The 24,619-nt window shown below is 37.9% G+C and overlaps 1 protein-coding gene across 3 annotated transcripts in view; it reads right to left on the reverse strand.

Annotated features, from left to right (window-relative positions):
• The window catches only part of SPIDR (scaffold protein involved in DNA repair), a 388,722-nt gene that overhangs the window by 222,209 nt on the left and 141,894 nt on the right, over nucleotides 1–24,619 (reverse strand). For all 3 annotated transcript variants that reach the window (XM_045849422.1, XM_045849423.1, XM_045849421.1), the window contains exon 8: nucleotides 14,246–14,459. In XM_045849422.1, coding sequence (XP_045705378.1) covers nucleotides 14,246–14,459 — 214 coding nt within the window. The remainder of the gene's footprint in view (nucleotides 1–14,245; nucleotides 14,460–24,619) is intronic.

The raw sequence follows: 24,619 nt of genomic DNA on the forward strand, positions 1-24,619 counted from the left end.
TTGTTCAGTTACAGCTGTTCCCATTTTTCTCCCATTACCCTCCCCTCACCTACCCACTCTCCACCTCCCACATTTAACCCTCCCCACCATTATTTTTGTCCTTGGGTTCTTTATACATGTTCCTTGACTTGACCTTTCTCCTTCTTTTCCCTGTTATCCCCCTACCCCTACCCCTCTAGTTATTATTGCTTCATTCTTCATTTCCATGTCTCTGCTTCTATTTTGCTTGCTTGTTTGTTTTGTTGATCAGGCTCCATTTATAGGTGAGATCATATGGTATTTGTCTTTCACTGCCCGGCATATTTCATTTAGCATAATATTCTCTAGTTCCATTCATGCTGTCATGAACAGTAGGGAGCTCCTTTCTTTCTTTCTGCTGCATAGTATTCTACTGTGTAAATGTACCACATGTTTTTCATCCACTCATTTACTGAAGGGCATTTAGGCTGTTTCCAGCACCTGGCTATGTTTATACTATTTTCTTATAATTATTTTTAAACCTGTAAAATCAATAATTATGTTTCCTTTTTCATTTTTAATTATATGTTGAGTCTTTCCACTTTGTTCTTGGTCAGACTAGCAAAGTTTGTCAATTTTGTTGCTCTTTTCAAAGAGCCAATATTGAGTTTAACTGACTTTCTCTACTGTTTTTCTATATTTTATTTATCTCCACTCTAATCTTTATTCATCCATCCTAATGCTGGCATTGGATTTAGTTTGCCTTTCTTGTTTTTTAGTACCTTAAAGTATACAGATAAACAATTGACTTGAGGTTTGTCCTCTTTTTTAATGTACATGTATTTGCATCTAGAAATTTCCAATGTCATACTAATTTTACATCATAAGTTTAGAAGTATTTTCATTTTTATTTCTCTCAAGGTATTTTTTATTTTGCCTTCTAATTTCTTCTTCAACCCATTGGTTAAGGTTATATTCCACATTATGTATTTTCCAGCTTTCCTTTCATTTGTAATTTCTACATTTATTCCACTGAGAACAAAAGAATTACACTGCAATTTAAATCTTTTTATATTTAAAATTTTGTATATCAGCTTCCTAGAACTACCGTAATAAAAACATCACAGGCTATGTGAATTAAGTGACAGAAATTCATTTGCTTACAGTTCTGGAGGCTAAAAGTCCAAGATAAAGTGTCAGCAAGTTTGGTTTCTCCTAAGGTTTCTATCCTTGGCTTGCAGGTAGCCACCTTTTCACTGCATCCTCAAATGGCACTTTCTCTGTGCTCATGCATCCCTGGTGTCTGTCCTTTTTATAAGGACACCCCAGTCAGTTTAGGGCCCGACCATGACTTCATTCAACCTTAATAACCTCTTAAAGGCCTTGTTTCTAAATATAATCACAATGTGTGGTATACTAGGGATTAGACATCCAACATATGAATTTTGGGCAAACATAATTCAGTCCATAATAACTTGTTTTGTGGACTAACATAGGAGGTCTGTCCAGAAAGTATCAAGCCAAGTAACTTGAAAAAGAGACATTTATTGAATAAGATACAAGAAAAATTGTACACAAGACAATGACACCTCAGTACCTTTCAAAGTAGGCACCCTGGGACCTCACATACTTCTCCCACCTTCTCTTGCACTGTTCAAAATAATCTGCAACCTGTATAAGAGGAATTTAATGAGGAAAACAGGAAACAAAACAAACAAATGAGCAAAACAGAACCAGAGGCGTGGAAACAAAGAACAGACTGACAGCAACCAGAGGGAGGGGAGAAAGGGATAAGGGGGAAAAGAAGGGGAAGGGTCTAATCAATGAACAGGTATATACGACCCATGGACATGGACAACAGGGTGGGAACTGACTACAAGAGCAGCGGGTAGGTAGGGCAGGGGAGAGTAATGGGGGAAAATTGTAATAGAATGACGATACCAAAACTGTAATAGAACAACAATAACAAAATCTGTGATGCAACAACAATGACAACAACAACGACAACAACAACAGAAAGATACTCTGAAAAATCCTTTGTTGGAATCACCATCAGCTGCCTGGAGTTATTTTCCTGAATCTCCCTGATGGTCTAAAATCTCTTCCTTTTTAAAGGTGATTTTAGTTTTGGAAAAACCCAGAAGTCACAGGACACCATTTTGGGCTGTAGGGGAGCTGAGTCACCTGGGTGATTTGATGTTTCCCCAGAAATCTCCGCACAAGACAAGACGTGACTCATGAGTGGGTGCATTGTTGTGATGAAGCTGCCAATCACCAGTTGTCCATGGCTAAAGCCATTTTTGTTGTATCACATCTCTTAACCAACAAAGAACATTGAGATAGTATTACTTATTAATTGTTTAGCCTGGAGAAACAAGCAGTGATGGATGATATCTTCCCAATCAAAAAAAACAGTTAACACGGTCTCAGTCTTGCTGAGACTTTCCCATGCCTTCATCAGGCATGGTGAACCAGATGACCTCCACTGGGATGACTGGGCCTTTGTTTCCCCATCATATGAGTAGCCATAGATCCATGATTCATCTCTGGTTATGACTCTTGAGGAAATTTGGTTCACTGATAGTGGTTGAATCAAGTCATTGGCAACTGTAGCATAATATTCCTGTTCTGGTAGCAGAAGTTATAGAACAAATTTTGTCATGATACATTTCATGCCAAGACCTGAGTAAAAATATCAGATGCCGTAGTGTTTGGGATCCCCAGATCAGCTTCTAGTTTTTGCATTGCCAGTCGTTGATCTTTGTTGACTGCAGCCCATATACGTTCAACATTCTCAGGTATTCTGCTTGTTGCAGGCCTTCCAGAATGTAGATCATTTTCAACATATCCTTGAGCATCTTTGACATGTTTGTGCCATACTTTTAGTATGCTGCACTCATTGCATCATCACCAAAAGCATTCTGAATCATCTGAATAGTTTCCACGAAGGAACATTCAAGCTTAATGTAAAATCTGATGCATATTCATTGCTCTACTTCCTCTGTCATTTTGAATAGGATGGCCACATGGTACACATGCTCACTCAACTGCATCTACCATGTCAGACTGGTAGAATGAAGTCACCATTGTTCACGCATGTGCATTCCAGTCCACTCTCCTTGGCTGCCAGATTACACTGATGTTGAACAAACTGTTCTCATTATATTAACAATGGCTGGAATTTTTCCAGACAGATTTTGTATACTCTAAGTTAAACAATGCTCAAATGGGCACTTATAAAAAATGTGCATTCTGCTGTTTTGGGTTGGAGTGTTCTATATATGTTTGTTAGGAGTAATTAGGTTATTGTGGTGTTCAAGTGTTTGTTTTCTTATTGATCCTCTGTTTATTCTGTGTCCATTATTGAAAGTGGGATATAAATAGTCTCCAACTATTTATTATAGTTCAACTTTTCCCTTCAATTCTTTCAATTTTAGCTTCATATATCTTGGAGCTATTCCTTTTTTAGGTACATATACCATATATTTATTGGTGAATGAACTTTCCTCTTAAACCATGTAGGAGAAAGGGAACATTACAAACAATACAAAAAAGTATAGTATCAAGTAACACTGGCTTATATACTTGCCTATATAGTTGCCATTACTAGTGATCTTTATTTTTCTTAAGTTCAACTTGCTGTTTAGTATCCTTTCATTTCAACCTGAGGGGATTCCCTTTAGCATTTCTGATAGGGTAAGTCTCCTGGTAAACAAAATGCCCTCAGCTTTTGTTTATCTGGAAATACCTTAATTTCTCTCTAATTATTAAAAAATAGTTTTGTAAGAATTCTAATTGTTGGTTCACAATGTTTTTAAAGGACTTTATGTCACTGACTGTTTTCTGATTTCATAGTTTTAGATGAGAAATCAGGTCTCAATATTATTGATGGTCTTTGGTACATGACAAGTTCCTTTTCCTGCTTTCAAAAGCCTTTTCTTGTCTTTCGATTTGACAATTTGATAGGTCTTGGTGTGGCTCTGTTGGAGATAATTTGGCTTCTTGAATATGTATACATATGTCTTTCCTTATATTGGGGTGATGCTAAGACATTATTTCTTCAAAATTTTTTCTGTTGTTTCACTTTTATCCCTCTGGTACTCCTATAATATACATGTTTCTGTATTGGATGGTGTCCCACAAGTGCATCAAGCTCTGTTAATTTTTCTTCATTTTTTTCTTTGTTTCCTCAGACTATAGGAAGTCCACTGTCTTATCTTCAAGTTCACTGATCTTTTGTTCCACTTGTTCAAATCTGCTGTGTAACCTCTAAGTTTTAAAATTTATTTTCCTATCAAAAATTTCTCCTTTTTACTATTTCTGTATCTTTACTTATATTTTCATTTTGCTCATTTATTATTTTCCTGATTTCCTTTCATCATTCATGTATAGTTTCCTTTAACTCATTGTACATGTTTAAGACAGTTGATTTCATATCCTTAACAAGTAATTCCAATGTCTGGAGTTCCTCTATGATTGTTTCTGTCAAATTATTATTTTTGCTGAGAACTGCATATTTCAATATTGTTTTGTGGTAACTGTAAATTTACTGCTTCTACTCCTTAGGGATTGCTGACTTTTACTTTATTAAGGACTAGATTAATCCTTTTATGATTTTTCATGCTATTTTTTTCAAGGTATACATTCCTTCTCATATGCAGTGATTGATATTTCTGTTTTATTATCTGTGTGGTCAACTGGCTACAAATTTTCTTAATTGTTTGGCTCCCAAAAGTGGAGAGGTACATGAGTACTGTCAATTGAAGTCTCCTAGAAACCACTTCAGCCTGGGGGAATTAGATAAATGTTGCCAGCCACTTGATGATCAAATGCTACATTCAGCAATTAACACACAGCCCTGATATATGGCCTACCCTGGCGCCAGCATTCTGCACCAGGATTGTGAGGATGGGAAATGTGGGATAATAGCTGCTATCATTGAAAGGTTGAAATTCCCCCAAATTTATTCTTAATCAAGATCTTCTCAAGACTGTAAGTATTCAACTAGACTGCAGAGTTAGTTACATTAAACACTGCTTGCCAGTGCTGTAGTTGTTTAAGTGGAGATATGGATTCCTGGAGCTTCTTTCTCTGCCCTCTTTTGAGACAACACTCTTCCTCAATGCTTTCTTGACCTTCACTCTTTGATTATAAAAAGTATAGTAATCTGTTTGTTAATGTTTTTATAAAGACTTTATTTATTTATTTTTAGAGAGGGGGGAAGGGAAGGGGTGGGGGGGAAACAGAGAGAGAAATATCAATGTGTGGTTCCCTCTCCCACTCCCCCAACCTGGCCTGCAATCCAGGAACATACCCTCACTGGGAATCAAACCACTGAGCCTTTGATTTGCAGGCCAGCACTCAGTCCACTGAGCCACACCAGCCAGGGCTGTTTGTTAATGTTTTGTTTATAGGTTCCCCTATGTTTCTGATTCCCTCTACTGTAAATCATAATGCACATCCACACAATAGAGACCCTGAGAACCTGTAACAATATAGAAACAAATCTACATTTAACCAGCATTCCCAAACATTATCGGAGCAGAGAACCTTTGGGTTGTATTCATGTGAAGATCTCATGGAAACGTGTTCTCTGGAACACCAGCAGAAGTCTGTTTTTCTACCTTTCTCATGGACTCATGAATGAATGAATGATTTCATTTTATCTCTTCCTCCAGTATTTTAGATTGTCCAGAATATCACTATGGTATATACTTTCTCTTTTTCACACTGAAATGGTTTTTCATTTATTTCTTCTCAAAACACCCTGTAATTTTGGTGGGAGAACATTGGCTTTTCAGCTGTCACAACAGAAAGATAATCCCACACAGTAAACAAACCTCTACTTTTACCATTGCTTTACTCCTAGCAATAAGAGCCAGCAATATCTGTTGTTGTTCAAGTAGTTTTCTGCCTTTTCACCCTACCCCTCCTCACCACCCCAGCCCTCCCCCACTGCTTTCCCTGTTTCCACCCTCCCTTGTTATCAATTTCTTCATTTCAAAGAATCTCAGGTGGCAAAAAGCAGGCACAAACACAGCTGTGAACAAGCCTGTGGGCTCTACTTTGGTCCACTGCCACTTACCACACATACATTACCTTAAAAACCCAGATGAGCTGACTGAGTTTCTCTTCTAGTATCACAGTTTTTCTAATGTTTACTCAGGGTTCTATTGCTGGTATCAAGAAGATACTATTCACTATGCCCTCAAAATATGTCTTAAGTCTCCCCATTTTGCTACTTGACATCATAACTTAAGGTCAAAACTTAGAGGAGTCGTGTTTCTTGTCATTCACATACTATATCAAACCCATCAGCAAATAATGTTGCCTCCTGATCGAAAACATATTCCCAATCCAGTGTTTATCATCCTAATCTAAGTCATCATCTTCCCTCACACTTGAGCCATTTCCAAAGCCTCTAAGATGCCTTCACTCTGGCTTTCTACACATAGCCACCCTCCACAAGCTTCAAACTGTGGATCAGATCACATCTCTTCTACCCTAGGCAACAGGGAATATTTAATATCATCTCTTTAACATTGTACACAGGTTTTCCATCCTCACTTTCTGCTACTCCTGCTGCAGAATTTCCACTTCATCCATATGGGACTACATATATCCCTGCATGCACCCTTCATTATGCCATTCTGGCTTCTTGGTCATTGCTCATTCAGTCTCCTCTATTTCAAATGACTTTACAGCCCCTTCCTTGGTCCTTTTCAACTTAGCCTTCATAGCTTATATAGAGAATCACCAACTCCATAAAGTTACACCCGACACTCTGAGTATGTTATCTTCCCAGAACTCACACACAAACACACACACATCCCACCTGACCTGCCTATCAGTCATGCTTACCTCCTCAGTTTTTGAATCTACTGTACAGGGCTCTATTATTAAACTTTCTAGAATCCTTTTTATAACATGTTTATATTACCTTTCTCTTCCATTATATTGTGAGCTTCTTAAGGACAGTGATGACTTGTCATTTAATTTCAATACTAAATTCCATTATTCAGTAGGTCTTTTATGTAAAAAGTAAACATTCCATAAATGCTTCTCAGCAAATATGGAAAACAAAATACATTGAAATAGTCTCTCATTCAGGGGACATGAAACTGTAAACATCTTAATCATTACTTAACACTCAACATTAATCATATAGGTACTGAATGTCTACTGTGCACAAAGCATTCCAGGAATTAGGAATATAGCAGTAAAAAAATTTTGATTTGGAAGTTTTAGCCAATGCAACAAGAAATGAAACAGATAAATAAGCATAGGTATTAGGAAGAAAACAAGAAAATATTACCACAAGTGATATAATAGCATAAATAGAAACATTTTTACAATACAAAATAGGCATACACATTGGTAAGAAAGTCCCTAGGTTCTCAACAAATATACAAGTAGAAATTATGAAAAAAACAATTTGCAAAGGATAACTGTCATCAGTAAATAAATATAAGGACAAGTATTCAATGTGATCACTAGCAGGTACTCTACTGTGAGGCTTACATGTAATTTAAGTATTTTAAGAAGTCATAGCAGTAAAGATAGCAGAGTACATAAATGAGGTACTCACATCTGCATACAACCACATCAAAATTAAAACTAAACCACAGAACCCAAATCATTCAGAACCACCTGAAATCTAGTTGAACAAAACTCCTGTAACTAAAGATATAAACAAGAAGCCATGTTAAGACTGATAGGAGAGGTGAAACTCAAAGTGGGCTGGTCCCACACCCATGTGTGGTAGTTAAAAATCGGGATGGATATATCAACAGAGGAGGTGTCCCATGAAGAGCAAGGGGTCCCATTCCCAGCCCAGGTTTCCAGTGGCAGGAAAAGAAATTCCCTACATCTCTGGATGTGAAAAACAACAGGGATTGTGGCTAATGTGACAAAGGGTAGCAAAGGGTGGCTGGAGTCCCAAGTATTCCTTTTTTTAAAAAAAATTTATTGATTATGCTACTATAGTTGTCCCATTTGTTTCTCCCTCTATTCATTCCCCTCCACCCTGTACCACCCCTTCGACTATCACTCCTCCACCTTAGTTCATGTCCATGGGTCATACATGTAAGTTCTTTGGTTTTTCCATTTCCCATACTATTCTTAACCTCCTGCTGTCTATTTTGTACCTACCATCTATGCTTCTTATTCCCTGGACTCTTCCTCCATTCTCTCCCTTCCCCCTCTCCAATGATAACCCTCTGTGTGATCTCTATTTCTGTGAATCTGTTCCTGTTCTAGTTGATTGCTGAGCTTGCTTTTGTTTTTGTTTTTGTTTTTAGGTTTGGGTGTTGATAGTTCTGAGTTTGTTGTCATTTTACTGTTCATAGTTTTTTATCTTCTTCTTTGTATTAGATAAGTCCTTTTAACATTTCAGATAATAAGGGCTTGGTGAAGATGAACTACTTTAACTTGACCTTATCTGGGAAGCACTTTATCTGCCCTTCTATTCTAAATGATAGCTTTGCTGGATAGGGTAATCTTGGAGATAGATCCTTCCCTTTCATGACCTTGAAAAATTCTTTCCAGCCTCTTCTTACCTGCAAGGTTTCTTTTGAGGAATCAGCTGATATTCTTACAGGAACTCCTTTGTAGGTAACTGTCTCCTTTTGTCTTGCTGCTTTTAAGATTCTCTCCATATCTTTTTAATCTTGGCTAATGTAATTATGATGTGGTCTTGGTGTATGCTTCCTCGGGTCCAACTTCTTTGGGACTCTCTGAGCTTCCTGGAGGTCCTAGAAGTCTATTTCCTTTGCCAGAATAGGGAAGTTCTTCTTCATTATGTTTTCAAATAAGTTTTCAATTTCTTGCTGTTCTTCTTCTCCTTCTAGCACCCCTATGATTTGGATGTTGGAACGTTTAAAGTTGTCCTAGAGATACCTAAGCCTCTCCTCAATTTTTTGTATTCTTGTATCTTCATTCTGTTCTGGTTGAATGTTTATTTCTTCCTTCTGATCGAAACTGTTGATTTGAATCCTGGTTTCCTTCCCTTCACTGTTGGTTCCCTGTACATTTGCCTTTATTTCACTTTTCACAGCCTTCACTTCTTCCTCTATTTTGTGACCATACTCAACCAATTCTGTGAGCATCTTGATTACTAGTGTTATGAAATCTTCAGCTGATAGATTGGCTATCTTTTCATCACTTAGTTGTGTTTTTTCTGGAGCTTTGATCTGTTCTTTCATTTAGACCATATTTTTTTTTTTGGTCTTGGCACACCTGTTATGTAATAAGGGATGGAACCTTAGGTATTCGTCAGGGCTGGGCAACCCACATCACTGCATTGTGGCACTGTATGTGGGGTAGGCGTCCAAGAGGAAACAGTGCTGCTTGCTCAGCTTTTCGTAGGCTTTCAGTCACTTCTTCTGCTACCCACAAGCAAATTAGGCCTTTCTGGTGCTGATTCCTGGGTGGCTGGGTTTGTACATGTTCTAGGATCCTGTGGGTCTCTCCAATGAGTTCTCCTGTGAGACTGGGAATTTCTCCCACTGCCTCAACTCCCACAGGTTTTTTCAGTCAGAGGCTTTATTTTCCTTTGCTGGAACCATGGGTTGCCTGGTTTGTATCACTCCCCAGTTGTTTCTCCTGGTTTATCCACATGCTAATATGGGACCATCAGTTCCACCTGCCTCGCCTGGTCCACCAGCTGCTGTCATGCCTGCCCCAGTCCTCCAGCCATCACCTTGCCACAAGTCCTCTGAACTCTGGCTGCCCATCTCCACCCCTCCTGCAAGTCTAGATGAATTCTTCTTTAACTCCTTGGTTGCTGGACTTCCATACAGTTTGATTTTCTGGCAGTTTTGGTTATTTTTTGTTTTTAAATTTGTTGTTGTCCTTCTTTTGGTTGTGTGAGGAGGCAGAGTGTATCTGCCTATGCCTCCATCTTGGCCAGAGCCAGGTGTTCCTATTAAAGAGCCCTCACAAAGAATTAGTTGGAGTTACTCACTTTGAGCTCTAGTTATGGGGCAGGAGCTCAAAAGGCATCAGTAACCTACAGAAGAAACTGAATTATCTGGAATCAGGGTGAGGACTGGAATGGCAGCTTTCTTCTAAATAGAAGGGCTGGCAGAGACCATTGTTCCATTGCCGTGAACTCTCTCCACCCCTCCCCGCAACAAAGCCAGCAGGAGAGTGCCATATCTGAGTCTCCATCAACTTAACTACCACTGTTCATCCTGCCTTGGTGATTTCCTGAGTTGGGACCCCACACAACTTGCAGGCCCACCTAAATCCTTTCCAGTGGCTTTTCCATACAAAAGGCCTATGTTGTCTCATGCTTGACTTTCTTCCCTTGGTATGCCCCATATCTTTTGCTAAGTGGCCCCAGACCGGGCACTAGTGCTGCTGACCTTGGTTTGCAGTTTGGTTCCTTCTGGGTGCTTCTAAGCCAAGCACCAGTAGCAGCCATCTGCAGATAGCATTATAACTAATGCCAGGTGGCCCTGAGTGGGACTGGAAATACATACATATAAACATGTGAGTTCATCTATGCATATATATATATATCTATATATATATATATATATATATATATAGAGAGAGAGAGAGAGAGAGAGAGAGAGAATTACAACACCCCCTACACACACACACACACACACACACCCCATCTCTGGAAGGTGTGTAAGAATCTGGTATCAGGGCCTGCCTTCAGGAGATGAGAATTGAGTAGCTGGGGAAACAAGTATGGAAGACTCACTTTTCACTGTATATCCTTTGATACTTTTGAATTCTGTATCATAGGTATTAAATGCCCACTACAAAACCAATTACTGTATTTTGCTGTGTATAATGCACACTTTTTCGCCTAATTTTTTTGAGGAAAAAACAAGGATAAGCATTATATATGGGCAGTACTAATTCTGTATCTTTTCCATATAAATCGTTTTCATTCTCTTATTTATGCTTATGTGTTACAGTGTAATGCTAGAAAGCAATAATAATATACACATGGAAAATGATATCCTGGAATACTATCATTGGTTTTATTTTATTTTTTTTAAAGATTTTATTTATTTATTTTTAGAGAGGGAAGGGAGGGAGATAAAGAGAGAGAGAAACATCAATGTGCGGTTGCTGGGGGTCACGGCATGCAACCCAGGCATGTACCCTGACTGGGAATTGAACCTGCGACACTTTGGTTCGCAGCCTGCGCTCAATCCACTGAGCTACGCCAGTCAGGGTGATCATTGGTTTTATTTATAAAAATTAATAAAAAGTTGAATTAAAAATTTAAAATGATTTTTAAAAAGACTTTTTCCTGACAGTTTAGGCCAAAAACATGGGTGTGCATTATGCACAGCAAAATACAGAAAATACTTTTAAAATAAAATGGGAAGGAAAAAACATACTAAAGGTATGGAGACCTACATGAACTTCAATGCTATAGGGACCTATATAATGATTCCAAAAGTTCAACTTTACCTGCTTTTTTAAAGAAAAGAGCCAGGGATTCAGAGCCCACTATTTGTAAAGATAGCTGCAAAGATAATTATGCTCAAGTTTTCTGTGGCTCACTGTGGAAAAACTCAATATATCTTAAATACACATTTTTTGTTGAGGCACAATAAATTAAAACATAAGCGCCTGTTGTATGTTGATAAAGAAGGTGAAACTGGGACACACTGCAACAATCAAATACTTGCAAAATTATTGGATTTTACCATAAGTTTCCAGTAAGGACTTCTGACAACTTTCAACAGCTAAAAGAACATCAAGAGTTACAGTAAAAGATTGTAGGTAGCAGAAGCACAGTTAGGACAAGGAGGAAATTGTTCATTCATTCCATATCAAAGTTCTATTGGGTGCCCTCAGCCCTAAGAATTAAAACAGACAGTTAAAAATCTAGTAGCAGAAGACACACAATATGCAAATGAACAAATAAAAAGTGACGAACTTTAATACGTTTGATTGTGAAAAACAAAGTAAAAAAGTAGACTAAAGGGTGTAAAAGAGGTAGTTTCCAACTTTATATATGGGATCCAGGACCACTTTAGAAGGTAACAGAAGGTAAATCCTAGAGGAGATAAGAAAACAGTAAACCATGCAGACAAGAGAAGGTGGTGAGACACAGCATCCCAGCCCTGAGGTGAGGCAAGAACCAGCCCTGAGGTGAAAATAGAAGAAGTGGCATGAAATTTGAGGACCAGGGTAGAATCCCAAGTGGCCAAAATGTAATTGGGGGAGGTGAGAGGACTAGTACATGAGGTTCCAGAGCTCAGGAGGGAGGGGCTTTGACAATGTATGAGGTGAGCAGCTACTGTGGAATGTCTAGGCAAAAAGCAGTATGATGACTTATATATATACAGTTTTGCTCCTCTTTTCCATCTTAAGAAGAAACAGATGGAAAGTAAGGAAAGAAGTGGGATGAAAGAGGCTATTGCAATAATCTAAATAAAAATGACTACCTGGAAAGGGTTATGACACTAGAGGTAACAAGAAATGCTGGGCCCTGTGTGCATTTGAAAGTGGAGTGTTAGGAGGTACCCATGGGTAGGAGGAGATTATAAGTAAAAGAGGAGTTGGGGATATCGGGAGTAATGGCAAGAAGTTTATTTCCATTTTCTGAGACGGGAAAAATTGTAGGAAAGGGAGGGAAGGTCAGGAGCTTGATTCTGCTACACCATCGGCACACAGCTGAAACTGGCAGTGTGGGGGAGAGGCAGTAAGGCATTTGGCTCTGGTGATGGGGCAGAGGTATGTGATGCAGATTAAGTTTGAGACTCATTAGTGTGCAACTAGTATTTAAAGCTACAAGATGAGATGAAATCACCAGGGTGGTGAAGTGAGTAGAGAAGAGGTCTGGGACTGAGCCTGGTAGCAGTTCAGTACTGAGAAGCCAGGAAAGGCATGAAAAAGAGCACAGGAGAAACAGGGAAACAAACCAGTAGCAAGCATTGCAAAGAGACACATGACTCACACAAATAAGGACTGGAGAAGCAACGTTGAGGTAGAGGTCACAGCTGGCACCAAGAAGAGACATGTGGAGAGAACACAGGCCAGAAGTCTCAATGAAATGGGCTCAGGAAAGAATGGAGAGCACAATTTGGATACAGTGGTTCAACAACTCAAGCCATGTTGTTATAAAGCAAAGAAGAAGAATGCACCAACAGGAAGAGGACATATATGGTCAAGACAAATTAAAAACACATTTTAACATGATGGAAAAATAATGCATGCACATAGGATGATGGGAAACTTCAGAGAACAGAATTAGTAGTGCTGTGTTCTTGAGTAAACTACACAGAATGACAGTTGGTAATTACAGCATTATTCAAGATATCCTAACTATGTCAACAGAAAAACAAATGAATTAAATGCATAAATAAATATAATGAAAATGCACTATATAGCAATGAAAATGAACAAATTACTAAATGTAACAAAACTGATGAATCTCCCAAGCACAGTATTAAGTGAATGTAGTCTACCAAAAGAGAATGCATACTGTATGACTACTGAATGATTCTGTTTATATAAAGTTCTCAAACATTCAAAGGAGTCTACTGCATCAGAAGTCAAGATCATGGTCACCTAGAGAAGGAGGGAGGAGGACATGAAAGGGGGATAGGGTGGTTCAAGGTACAAACTGTATACTACTTCTTGGACTGGAATAGGAATTATTATTCACTTTGTGATTATTCATAGAAATATACATTTATGCTTTTTGTATGGTCCTTTATGTATTATAATGTTAAGTAATATGTATTAAAATTAAAATAAAATGATAAAATAATGCAAGTTACCCTCTGATATCCTCAGCATATAATGGAAGAATATAGAGACTCATGATCATCTGCTACAGACACAATAAAAATATTCTTCCTCTGGGAGAGAAGTTTAACTTAAAGATCTGTAAGTGACCTCAAACCTAAGAATTTATCTTAGGAAACTTTTAAAAACTGCTGGTAAAGTTAATAGTTAGCCTTTGAAAAAAGGCTGCTGAAACTTTCCCTCAAAAGTAGTAAGATTTTCTTCTTTTTGTGGTAAAAATTAATATCCTATGAGGAAGAAAGCAAAAATGATACCCTAAAATTTTATTTTTTAAACCATTAATGACCATTTATGCTCCTTAGATCAAACCATACAAACAAGCCATTAGAGACAATACAGTACTTCTGTTATTAAAAAATCTATGGCAAATCCTGGCTTCCTTTCCCTGGAATTTCTCTATAATAAAGTAACAAAAATGTTCGTGAAAACATTTTTGAGGCAAACACTTTTGAGACAAACTCACAGTTAGCGACTGCTGGAATCAGTTATTTGCACTCACCAGGGAGGGTAGATACGGATGACATCTTGTGGATGCCCCCTGAGATAGTGTGCAGTCTCCTTGGTGAAGAGAACCTTCAGGCCAGGCCCAGGGGCCTCACCCTGAGAAGGGCTGTCAGTCTGCGGACCCCCTAACTGCTCACACATGGCAACTTGGATGGTACATTCTTCATGCAGCTCTAGAATTTTCACAGTTAATATACCAGATCTGCTACCTAGAGGGTGAAGAAAAGAACAAAAGGAAAAATAAAGTCTAAAAGACATCAGATTCAAGAGTAAATAAAGTGTCTTGAACAAAAGAATCATGTTCAGTTAGCTTTCTTCACCTGGAGAAAATGTTCTGTACATTTTACAGAGTAAATAGATTCTAACATGTTCACTGGAGCACCTTTTTTTAAAAAACCAAAGTAGACTGCATGTTGCATGTAGTATATTTTAAGCAACACAAAATACAGTCTTTTATCATAAACAAACAGTCTTGTGCACATAGAAAACTCCGAACATTTCACAGAGCATGTTTTTACCCCCAAATCTGAACTTTTTGATAACTATATACTCAGAGAAAGTATGGTCACCTAATTGATCCTTATGCTTTCTTTTTTATTTATTTATTTTTAGGGAGAGGGGAAAGGAAGGAGAAAGAGTGGGAGAGAAACATCAATGTGTGGTTGCCTCTCACACACCCCTTACTGGGGACCTGGCTCACAATCCAGGCATGTGCCCTGACTGGGAATAGAACCGGCGAACCCTTTGTTTCTTAGCCCACACTCAGCTACACCATCTCACCACCTGAGTTTTCTCATGTGTAAAATGAGGATCATGCCACAAGTCTTAATTAATATTTTCAAGAATTAAATGAGATTAATGAAGTTGACAGTGCACATAGCCTATAACCCAGAAATCCTAGATATGTACCTAGAAACTCTTGTCACATTTACTGGGAAAATAAACAGATGCACATCTCTGTATCGTTTGTCAGGGCAGAAAACTGGACCCAGCACAAATCAATACAGAAGTTAACATAAGTGAACCAGATCTATCTCAAAAAGAAGAAGGAATATACAAGATATGCAATATATGATACTGATAACGTCGTTTTTTTAAAACACAGAAACTCATAAAATACAGGGTTGGGCAAAAGTAAGTTTCCAGTGGTAAATACATGAAAGAGTTAATTCTTGCATTACTATTGATTGATTATTTTATTATTTTCCATATGAACAACTGTGAACCTACTTTTGCCTCACCCTGTATTATGACAAATTCCTCTGTAATAAAAGTATATAAATATTGACTAGCAGGATATATAGAAAACTTGCCATAACCACTGTATTCAAGGAGAGAAGAAGAGAAGTGTGACTCAGGAAAGAAACTGAGGGTATTTCCAACTTATTTATCATATTGTTTCTGTTATTTAAAAGAATGTGAATTAAAAAAACCAAAAGATTTAAATGTGTTATTAATTGTAGGAGGGGAATACACTTATGTTTTTCTATTACTGTTTTTTTAACTTAAAAAATGAGTTGAAGGAGATTATAAGTGTTAAGTACCTAGCATATTGTCTTCCTAATAAGACACCAATATGGTTTCTTCACTACTTTAGCCAAGTGGTTAATAGTGAATAATAAAAATTAATGTTTAGCCCTGGTTGGCATGGCCCAATTGGTTGGGCATCATCCTGCAAAGCAAAAGGTCACTGGTTTGATTCCTGGTCAGGGCACATGCCTGGGTTGTGGGTTTGGTCTCCTGCTGGGGTGCATTATGAGAGGCAACCAATCAGTGTTTCTCACATCGATGTTACCCCTTCCCTTTCTCCCTCCCTTCCCCTCTCTCTAAAGGTAAATAGATAAATTTTAAAAAAATAATGTTTAAAAGGCGTGAAGTTTTTAGTTATATAGTTTAATTTCACTTCCATTTCTTTCTTCCTTAGGTTTACTTTTCTCATTTTCTAAGCAACCCCAAATTTTCCATCTCTTCTTAAGTGTCTATAATGTGTTCCCATATTAAGCATGGCTACAAACCTCCCCAAGAGCACTATCTTGAATTCCTGAGGTATATATCTATCTTCCTTCTATTTCTTAAGATAAGGAAGGAAATAGAATGGAGGAAGGGTGTGAACAAGCACAATACTAGCTAGTCAGTACAGGAGAGGAGAGTGGGGGACTCAAAACAAGTATTAAAGAAAGGTGCTGACTAGGAAGTAAATACTGAATCTGCTCTGCCACTACAGGTGTTTCTTTAATAAAAAGTAGCTCATCTTCAATTGGTGGATAGGAAAGGAAGTCAAGACAACAAGAGGTTACTTTTGCATATACATCATTTATCCTGGGCAAGGCAGCCAGAGGAATGGTGGAAAATTGGGGTCTTCAGCAAAGGGAAAAAGCCCTAGTAGTTTAGGGGCTACATTAATTACAGGTACATTTTTAGATATAGTTTAATTAAAAAAACTTGTATTCAGGGCTCATCCTCAACCCTGGGTACCAGGTCAGTTCTCTCACCCATCAACCACTGGCAGAAGCTGCTGTCCAGAGTTTCAGGGCTGCTGTCCTGCTCAAGATCAAGTGTGCCAGCTGAGCACATGCTCTTTTACCCAGTGACTATTTTTGTAGGGCCTGCTCAGCTGCCTGCCTAAGCAGCGTGAGTTCTCTCTTCAGGTACTATTTATTGCCTTGTGCAGCTCTGATTAAAAAGTGACATAGGTTTTCAGTGTTCTGACCCAACCCTACAATTCCCACAGACCCTGAAAGATTTTATAATAAAAAGTAAGATATTGAAGAAACACATAAATAGTATTACAGCTGAAAAACCTTTATTACTAAAATGAATCATAGTGCTTAACTGATTTCTTTGAAGATTTTTATGATAAATCCTGACAATGTTTACGGTGTCTATAAATTCTGCTCAACATTTGTAGCATCAAATAACCTGCAGAATAAGCACACTTTATGATACTATCACTACAGGGTAAACTGCAGCATGCTTGGTGACTAAATAGGTTTCTGCAGGAATAATGATCAGCACTATTTTAACCTCACAACCAAGGTGGGAACAACAAGAAGTACTCTGCAGTCTCTCTCTCCTATAGAACCTCTAACAGCCTTAGGGAGAAACCGGTGGCCTACCTTCACTGAGGAAGATAAGGCAGTGTAATTTCCCCTTCGAGGGAGAAAAAAGCAGAAGGCAATCTAAAACAGATTATATATTTAAAGCAAGCTCTCAGTCTAAGTACAAAAGCATACCTGCTTTACAAATGAAGAAGACTGTTTGCAATTAAATGCATGGTCCATAAAAGGCTATTTGTGTGCCAGCAAGACATTTCCATAAATGAGGTAGGACAGCCAAAATATCACCTCTCCAAAAAGTGTTTACTGAACCAGCCAGAAGCAACTATTCCTTCCCTTTGAACTCCTCACCTTATCATCTTTAAAAAATTTTATTTTTAAATTAAAGTTTATAGTCAATATTATTTTGTATTACTTTCAGGTGTACCACATAGTGGTTAGACAATCATATACTTTATAAAGTGTTCTCTCCAACATTTCAAATACCTATCCAGTAACACACATAGTTACTACAATTATTATTGACTATATTCCCTACACTGTACTTCACATCCCCAGAAGTATTTTGTGGCTACCAGTTTGTATTTATTAATCCCTTTACTTTTGTCATCCTTCCCCTCCAGCTCCCTTCCCCTCTGGAAACCTGCAGTCATTTTTAAATGGAGATAGTATTAACTATTCTCAAGAATACTACAACCATCAAGAGAGATAACAGAGAAAGGCCATAGTGCTGGGCCTGGTGCACCATAGGATAATGGCAGCTACTATCATCATGGTAACTGTCATTATTATTAACTTTTCAAGGCATTTTAAAATATATTTTATTGTACTTGACTCGCAATACCCTATAGAATAGGTAAGAAAGATATTAATCTTCCTTTTTGACAGTTAAGAGAAATGAAAAGGTTAGTTGCTCCAAGACATTTAAAATTTGAAAGTATTGGCAGTCCTAATCTTACAAATTGAGTATCACATGAATCAATAATCCAAATCTCTCTTAGGTAACTGGCAGTTAAAGATGGGAAACTGTAAATGATGTTTTTCCCCTAGTTTATTATGCTAAAATATAGGACTTGTTTAAAATGTAAAGAAAGTCCATCAGGTTGAGATATGAACTCCAGTGAGGCTCTTGCTGTGCCAGCAGTGAGGATTTCGGCAATGATGCTGCACTTAAAAAGAAGAGGATAACTTATCATAGTACTAAATGCTGAAGAGACAGTACCACAAAGATCAAATGGAAGCACAAATATTAATTTATAATACCTAAAACTTTAAATAATTAAGAAAAAGGTATAGAAACATTCACATAAAATATACCACAAGATCTAGAAATTTCTACAAATACTTATATCTAGCAGATAAAACAATTCATAGTTAAAAATAGAAAATATTTGACTTAAGGCTGACGTTTGCTGAATTAATATATAAATGTGTGATTTCATCAACTACTCTTAAAAATGTCTTTCATTTTAAATGACCAAGATGCCACAAAATAAATGAGTAAATGATATAAGAACAAAATATATTTGTGACCACTGGGATAAATAATTTATTTGAAATGTATAGGTCCATTTATATGCAAGTCAACTCAAATTCTCCTAATTGGTCTATGTTGATGAATTAATATATATTGTGAGGGTAACTTTCACGAGTATTTATACAAGAAATACACTATCAGAAACTAATGAAAGCTGTACAAGAAAGTACCAAGTGAAGTGGTAAGAGATAATGAAGTCATCCTCCTACACGAGAGATACATCTATAAGTTTTTCTAAAAGAAAACTTTTCATAATATAATTGTTGCACTAATTTTAAGTTGCTCCATTTAATTATCCAAAAACTGACCACATAGTAATTTGGGATTTTCCCTCAATATTATTATTATGTCTCTCTTTATCCTCACAGATATCCCAAGAAGCTAATACACTGTCTTACTTTAATATGTATGTCCTACTAGTACTGTTTTCTCTCATTCAGGCCAAATCATCAAGTGCCCACCATTCATTTTGTCCTTAGTCTTCACCAATCATGTGTATGCAGGCATAGACACATAAACACAGATGGGGAGAAGGATAACAAGACATCACAGCAAGGCTCAGGAATAGACATCAGGGGATTTTAAAATTCACTTGCTTCCCATGCAAACAGAGCTTCTGTACTTAAGATCTGTTGCGCTTATTCCAAATTACCATGGTATAATCATTTCACATTTTACTTTTTTAAGAAAGGTATTTTATAACACCCCCCCCCCCAAATAATATATGTATCCAGTACCACCTAGTCTTATTTGTGGTGATTCTGATAGTTACTTGTGAAATTTTAAATAATACCTTTAATCAACTCTATTTTCTGTTCTATTAACTTCTGACAGTTATCTAGGAACTCCTAGCTTTGTAAAATGATAAAGGGCTTATACACCCTTCCTTCTTACATTCTCCTTCACAGTGTGCCACACAATTTTAATTCCACATAATTCCACTTCCATTGTCAAGGTTAATGTTCACAGTGTGTCCTAAAACCTATGCCAAACCTCTGTGCCTTGGCTATCATCTGACTCTAAGAGTTACAAATAATTAACAAATTATATGAGCAGTTATATAAACAGAATTCAGTGCCTGATGAGAATCCTAGGAATACATCTGAGTGAGAATATGCCTAACCTCAAGGCCAAATGATTTCACTGTAATAATTCTTATGCTCAATTAGGCCCTCCAAATGCCAAAAGAAATATAATTGCATTCTGATGTCATCAACAATCCCAATGCAAAGAAGTCTTAGCTTTCCCCAAAAGTTTATTACATCTTTTTTAAAAAAAGTCCACACCTGCTCTGGTTAGGACTAAAAGGCAGTATGACTGAGCCTAGGTGGCAGGGGAGAGGAGATCAAATCAAAATGCTTATGCTGGGAGAAGACAGCCTTACACTATGTATGGATTCGGCTTATTTCCTCTGTGATGAGAAGACAGTGGGGAAGACATATGACTTGCTTTGATGAGTACAGACTAAAGGCCCAAGGGAAGAAGTAGGGAGACCAGTTAGACAACTACTGTAGCAATCCAAGAGAGATGATGGTAGCTTGGACCTGGAGAGTTAAAATAGAGGTGGTAAGAAATGTTGAAACTAAATATACTGGTACTTTTAAGATAGAACCAATAATGTTTGTTGATGGACTAGAAACAGTATATGAGGGAAAGTAGTCAAGAATGACTAATATTTGTTACTTGAGCAAGTAAAGAGCAGAGTTAATATTAACTAAGATAGGGAAAATTTCTAGATGAGTAGATTTCTTTGTATATGTGGAGTGGGGAGCTGCTGGCAGGAAAGAAAACTAACATAAGGACATTAGTTTTGGATATATTAAAATTAAGATGCCTCTTAGCTATTTTTTTAAACGATTTTGCTTAATTTTAGAGAGGGGAAGGGGAAGAGAAAGAAAGGAAGATAAACATCCAAGTGTGGTTGCCTCTCACACACTCACTATTGGGAACCTGGCCCACATCCCAGGCATGTGCCCTGACTGAGAATCAAACCAGCGACCCTTTGGTTTGCAGCCCACATTCAAATCACTGAGCTGTACCAGCCATGGCTTAATATTAAGATGCCTCTCAGTTATTATAACAGCCTAGCCCTAACTTACCTGCCAAGACTAATACTGTATCATTTTGAGCATATGTTCATAAGGCTCACCAGAGTTATCTTTTTAAGTATAAATTTTTAAATTATATTTTCTTGATTATGCTATTACATATGTTCCAATTTCCCCCCCTTTGCCCCTTCTCCACCAAGCACCACCTCACTCTCTTAGGTAATCCCCACACCATTGTTCAAGCCCACGGGTCAGGCATATAAGTTCTCTGGTCACTCCATTTCCTATACTGTACTTTGCATCCCTGTGGCTATTCTGTAATTACCTATTTATACTTCTTAATCCCCTCACCTCTTCACTGATTCTCCCTCACCCCACTCCTATCTGGCAACAATCAAAACACTCTTCACATATCCATGATTCTCTGTTCTTGTTTCTTTAGTTTGTTTTTTAAGATTCAATTTTTGATAGGTATGTATTTTTTGTTATTTTATTGTTCATGGTTTTGACCTTCCTTTTCTTCACATAAATCCCTTTAACATTTTATATAATAATGGTTTGGTGATGATGCACTCCTTTAATATTTTCCTGTCTAGAAAGCTCTCTCTCTGCCCTTCCATTCTATATGATATCTTTGCTGGATAGAATGTTCTTGGCTGTAGGTCCCTGGTTCTTACGACTTTGAATATTTCCTCCCAATCCCTTTTAGCCTGAAAAGTTTCTTTTGAGAAAACCACTGACAGTCTTACGAAACTCCCTTGTATATAACTAACTGCTTTGCTCTTGCTGCTTTTATCATCTTCTCTTTAACTGTTGGCATTTTAATTATGGTGTGTCTTGGAGGGGGCCTCTTTGCATCCATCTTGTTTGGGACTCTCTGTGATTCCTGGACTTGCATGTCTATTTCCTTCACCAAATTAGGTGAAGGTCTATTTCCTTCACCAAGTTTTCTTCCATGGTTTCTTCAAATACATTTCCATTTTTTTGCTCTTTCTCTTTTCCTTCTGGCACCACTATGATGTGACTGTTGGAATACTCAAAGTCCCAGAGGCTACCTATACTAGCCTCGATTTTTTATGGATTCTTTTTTCTTCTTGTCATTCTGATTGGCTGTTTTTTTTGCTTCTTTTTATGTTCTAAATCATTGATTTGATTCTTGGCTTCATCTACTCTACTACTGTTTCCTTGTAAATTGTTCTTTATTTCAATTAGTATTCCCTTCACTTCTGACTGGATCTTTTTTATGCTGTTGAGGCCCTCACTAAGTTCCTTGAGCATACTTATAACCAATGTTTTGAATTTTGCATCTGACAGATTGCTTATCTCCATTTTGTTTAGCTCTTTTTCTGGAGTTTTGATCTGTTCTTTTATCTGGGCCATGTTTCTTTGTCTCTTCATTTTGGCACCTTCCCTGTGTTTGTTTCTATGTATTAGGTAGAGTTGTTATGACTCCTTTTCTTGATAGTGTAGCCTAATGTAGTAGGTGCCCTGTAGGGTCTAGGGGCACAGCCACCCATCACACAAGCTGAATAGTCAAGGTATGCTCTTCATGTGGGCTGTGTACACCCTCCTCTTGTAGCTGAGCCTTGATTGCTGTCAGCAGGTCAAAGCAAGGGATTCAGTCAGGCAAGTCAGTGGCAAGGACTGGCACTGACCACTGACCTGTACCTCTGCTCTTCCATGGAAGATCAGCTGTGTGGGGGTAAAGTGGTAGTGCTCCAACATGGTCTGTAGCTGTCCACTGGATGCACAGGGTCTGTTGTTTCCCAGGTGGTACAGGCCACAGTCAGCCCCCTCCTGTGTTCTGCCCAGGGCCATCCTGAATGAGCTATAAAGCAATCTGTTGATGGCTGCTACTTGTGTTGGGCCTTAGAGTTTCCCAGGAGAATCCAAGCTGTGAACCTACACTGGCTGCTCCCAGTGTTGTGCCTGGGACCACTAAGCCAGAGGTATAGGGGGCTGGGAACTCACTGAAACCAGATGTTGCTTGTTTGATAGGATTTAGGAAGTTGTGAAGCAAAAGCCAAGATCAGCCATTCATATGGAAAAGCCATTGTTAATAGCTTGGGTGGGACTGTAAGTTGGCTGGGACAAAGCTTCAGAGGATCTTCAGCCGAGGGGAAGGTGGGGGACACAAACAGTGTTAGCCAGGTTGATGGAATCTCAGATATGGCACCTGCCTGTTGGCTCTGTGGCTCTGTTGGGAGAGGGTTCACAAAAGGGACAATGGCCTCTGCCTGCCTTTCTGTCTGGGAGAATGCTGCTATCCCCCCAGCTTTCACCTAGATGCCAGACACTTTTGTTGCTCCCCATATGCCACTGGTGCTTTTCAAGGTGCTATTCCGGTGCTGGAGCTCAGAGAAAGTTAGTCTGAATCAATCAATCTGTGTGACTTCTTTAAGAGGAATCACTTGGGACTCCAGAAGATTCTTCCACCTACTCAATTCCCTTCTGGTTTTTGCAGCCAGAAGTTATGGGGACTTATTTTCCTGGCACTGGGTCCCTGGCTTGAAGGGTTTGGTGTGGGCCTGGGACTTCTTGCTCCCGAGATATCCCTCCCATATTTTTATCTACTATATATGGATTGGGACCAGCCTATTCTGTGTCTTGGCCCCTCCTACCAGTCAGGATGGATGTGGTTTCTTTAATTCTGTTGTCAGACTTCCATTCAACTCGATTTCTGATGGTTCTGAGTGATGGTTGTTCTATATTTTAGTTGTAGTTTTGATGTGGTTGTGTAAGGAGATGAGCTGTGTTTACCTATGCCACCATCTTGACTGGAAGTCATAAGTGTGAATTAAATGAGCAACTTTTGTACTTGAACCCTTCAATGGCTATCCACTGAAAAAAATTCAGACTGCTTTTCAACAGAAATGCCCTTGTTACCTGTTACTTCTTACTGTTCTAAATTCAAATTCTACAGCTTTACAAAAGTAAATTTAAATTAGTTCTATAATAAGATGAAAATAGACCATGCTTTAAGAAAGGCCTTCATCATCATCTCCCTGGTGAACTCTCTGAATGCAACTCTCCTCTTCCATCCAGTAGAGCTTATTACTCTCCTTTATGTCATCATTGCACATTTATGAAAAATTTAATACAAAGAATAATTTCATCTATTAAACTATGGACTCTGTTCTGTACCTGCATTTGTACCAGTAAATATGTATGAGCTGAATAAACCCTTATAGAAACTGGTATAAAAAACTTCAGGAAAAAATAAAAATATATAAACAAATAATAATTTAAAAAAAACTTCAGGGACTAATTTTCTAGTCCTGATTTCACTGCCAAACCAAGAAGGTTTTCACCTACCTCCCTTTACCTCAACAGGATTGATATGTACCCAGTGATACAAATTTAATGTGATTCAAATGATGCTCTAAAAAGAAAAATAAACAAATAATATTTCCCAACATCAAATCCAAATGATGTTTTATCTATTCACCATTGTACCACTGCTTTTTTATTAACATGCGCTGAAAGGTGAATTGTATTTACTTGTACATACTTATACTATCTTTTCTTTTAGAGGTTATAACTATGACTGATTTTACCAATGGTTCCCAAATACCCAGCAATATTATGTCCCTGTGAGTACTCACTAAATGAACTCTAATTGTATTACTGCATTATTAATAATGCTTGGTAAATCAAAATTTTAGTTTCTGAATAAATGTTTTAAACTGTCATCAGATTCATTTTATTGATAATTTCACAGTAAAATT

Source organism: Phyllostomus hastatus, unplaced genomic scaffold (genome assembly GCF_019186645.2).
Source record: "Phyllostomus hastatus isolate PE091 unplaced genomic scaffold, TTU_PhHast_1.1 phas_contig_65, whole genome shotgun sequence".
Lineage (NCBI taxonomy): Eukaryota > Metazoa > Chordata > Mammalia > Chiroptera > Phyllostomidae > Phyllostomus > Phyllostomus hastatus.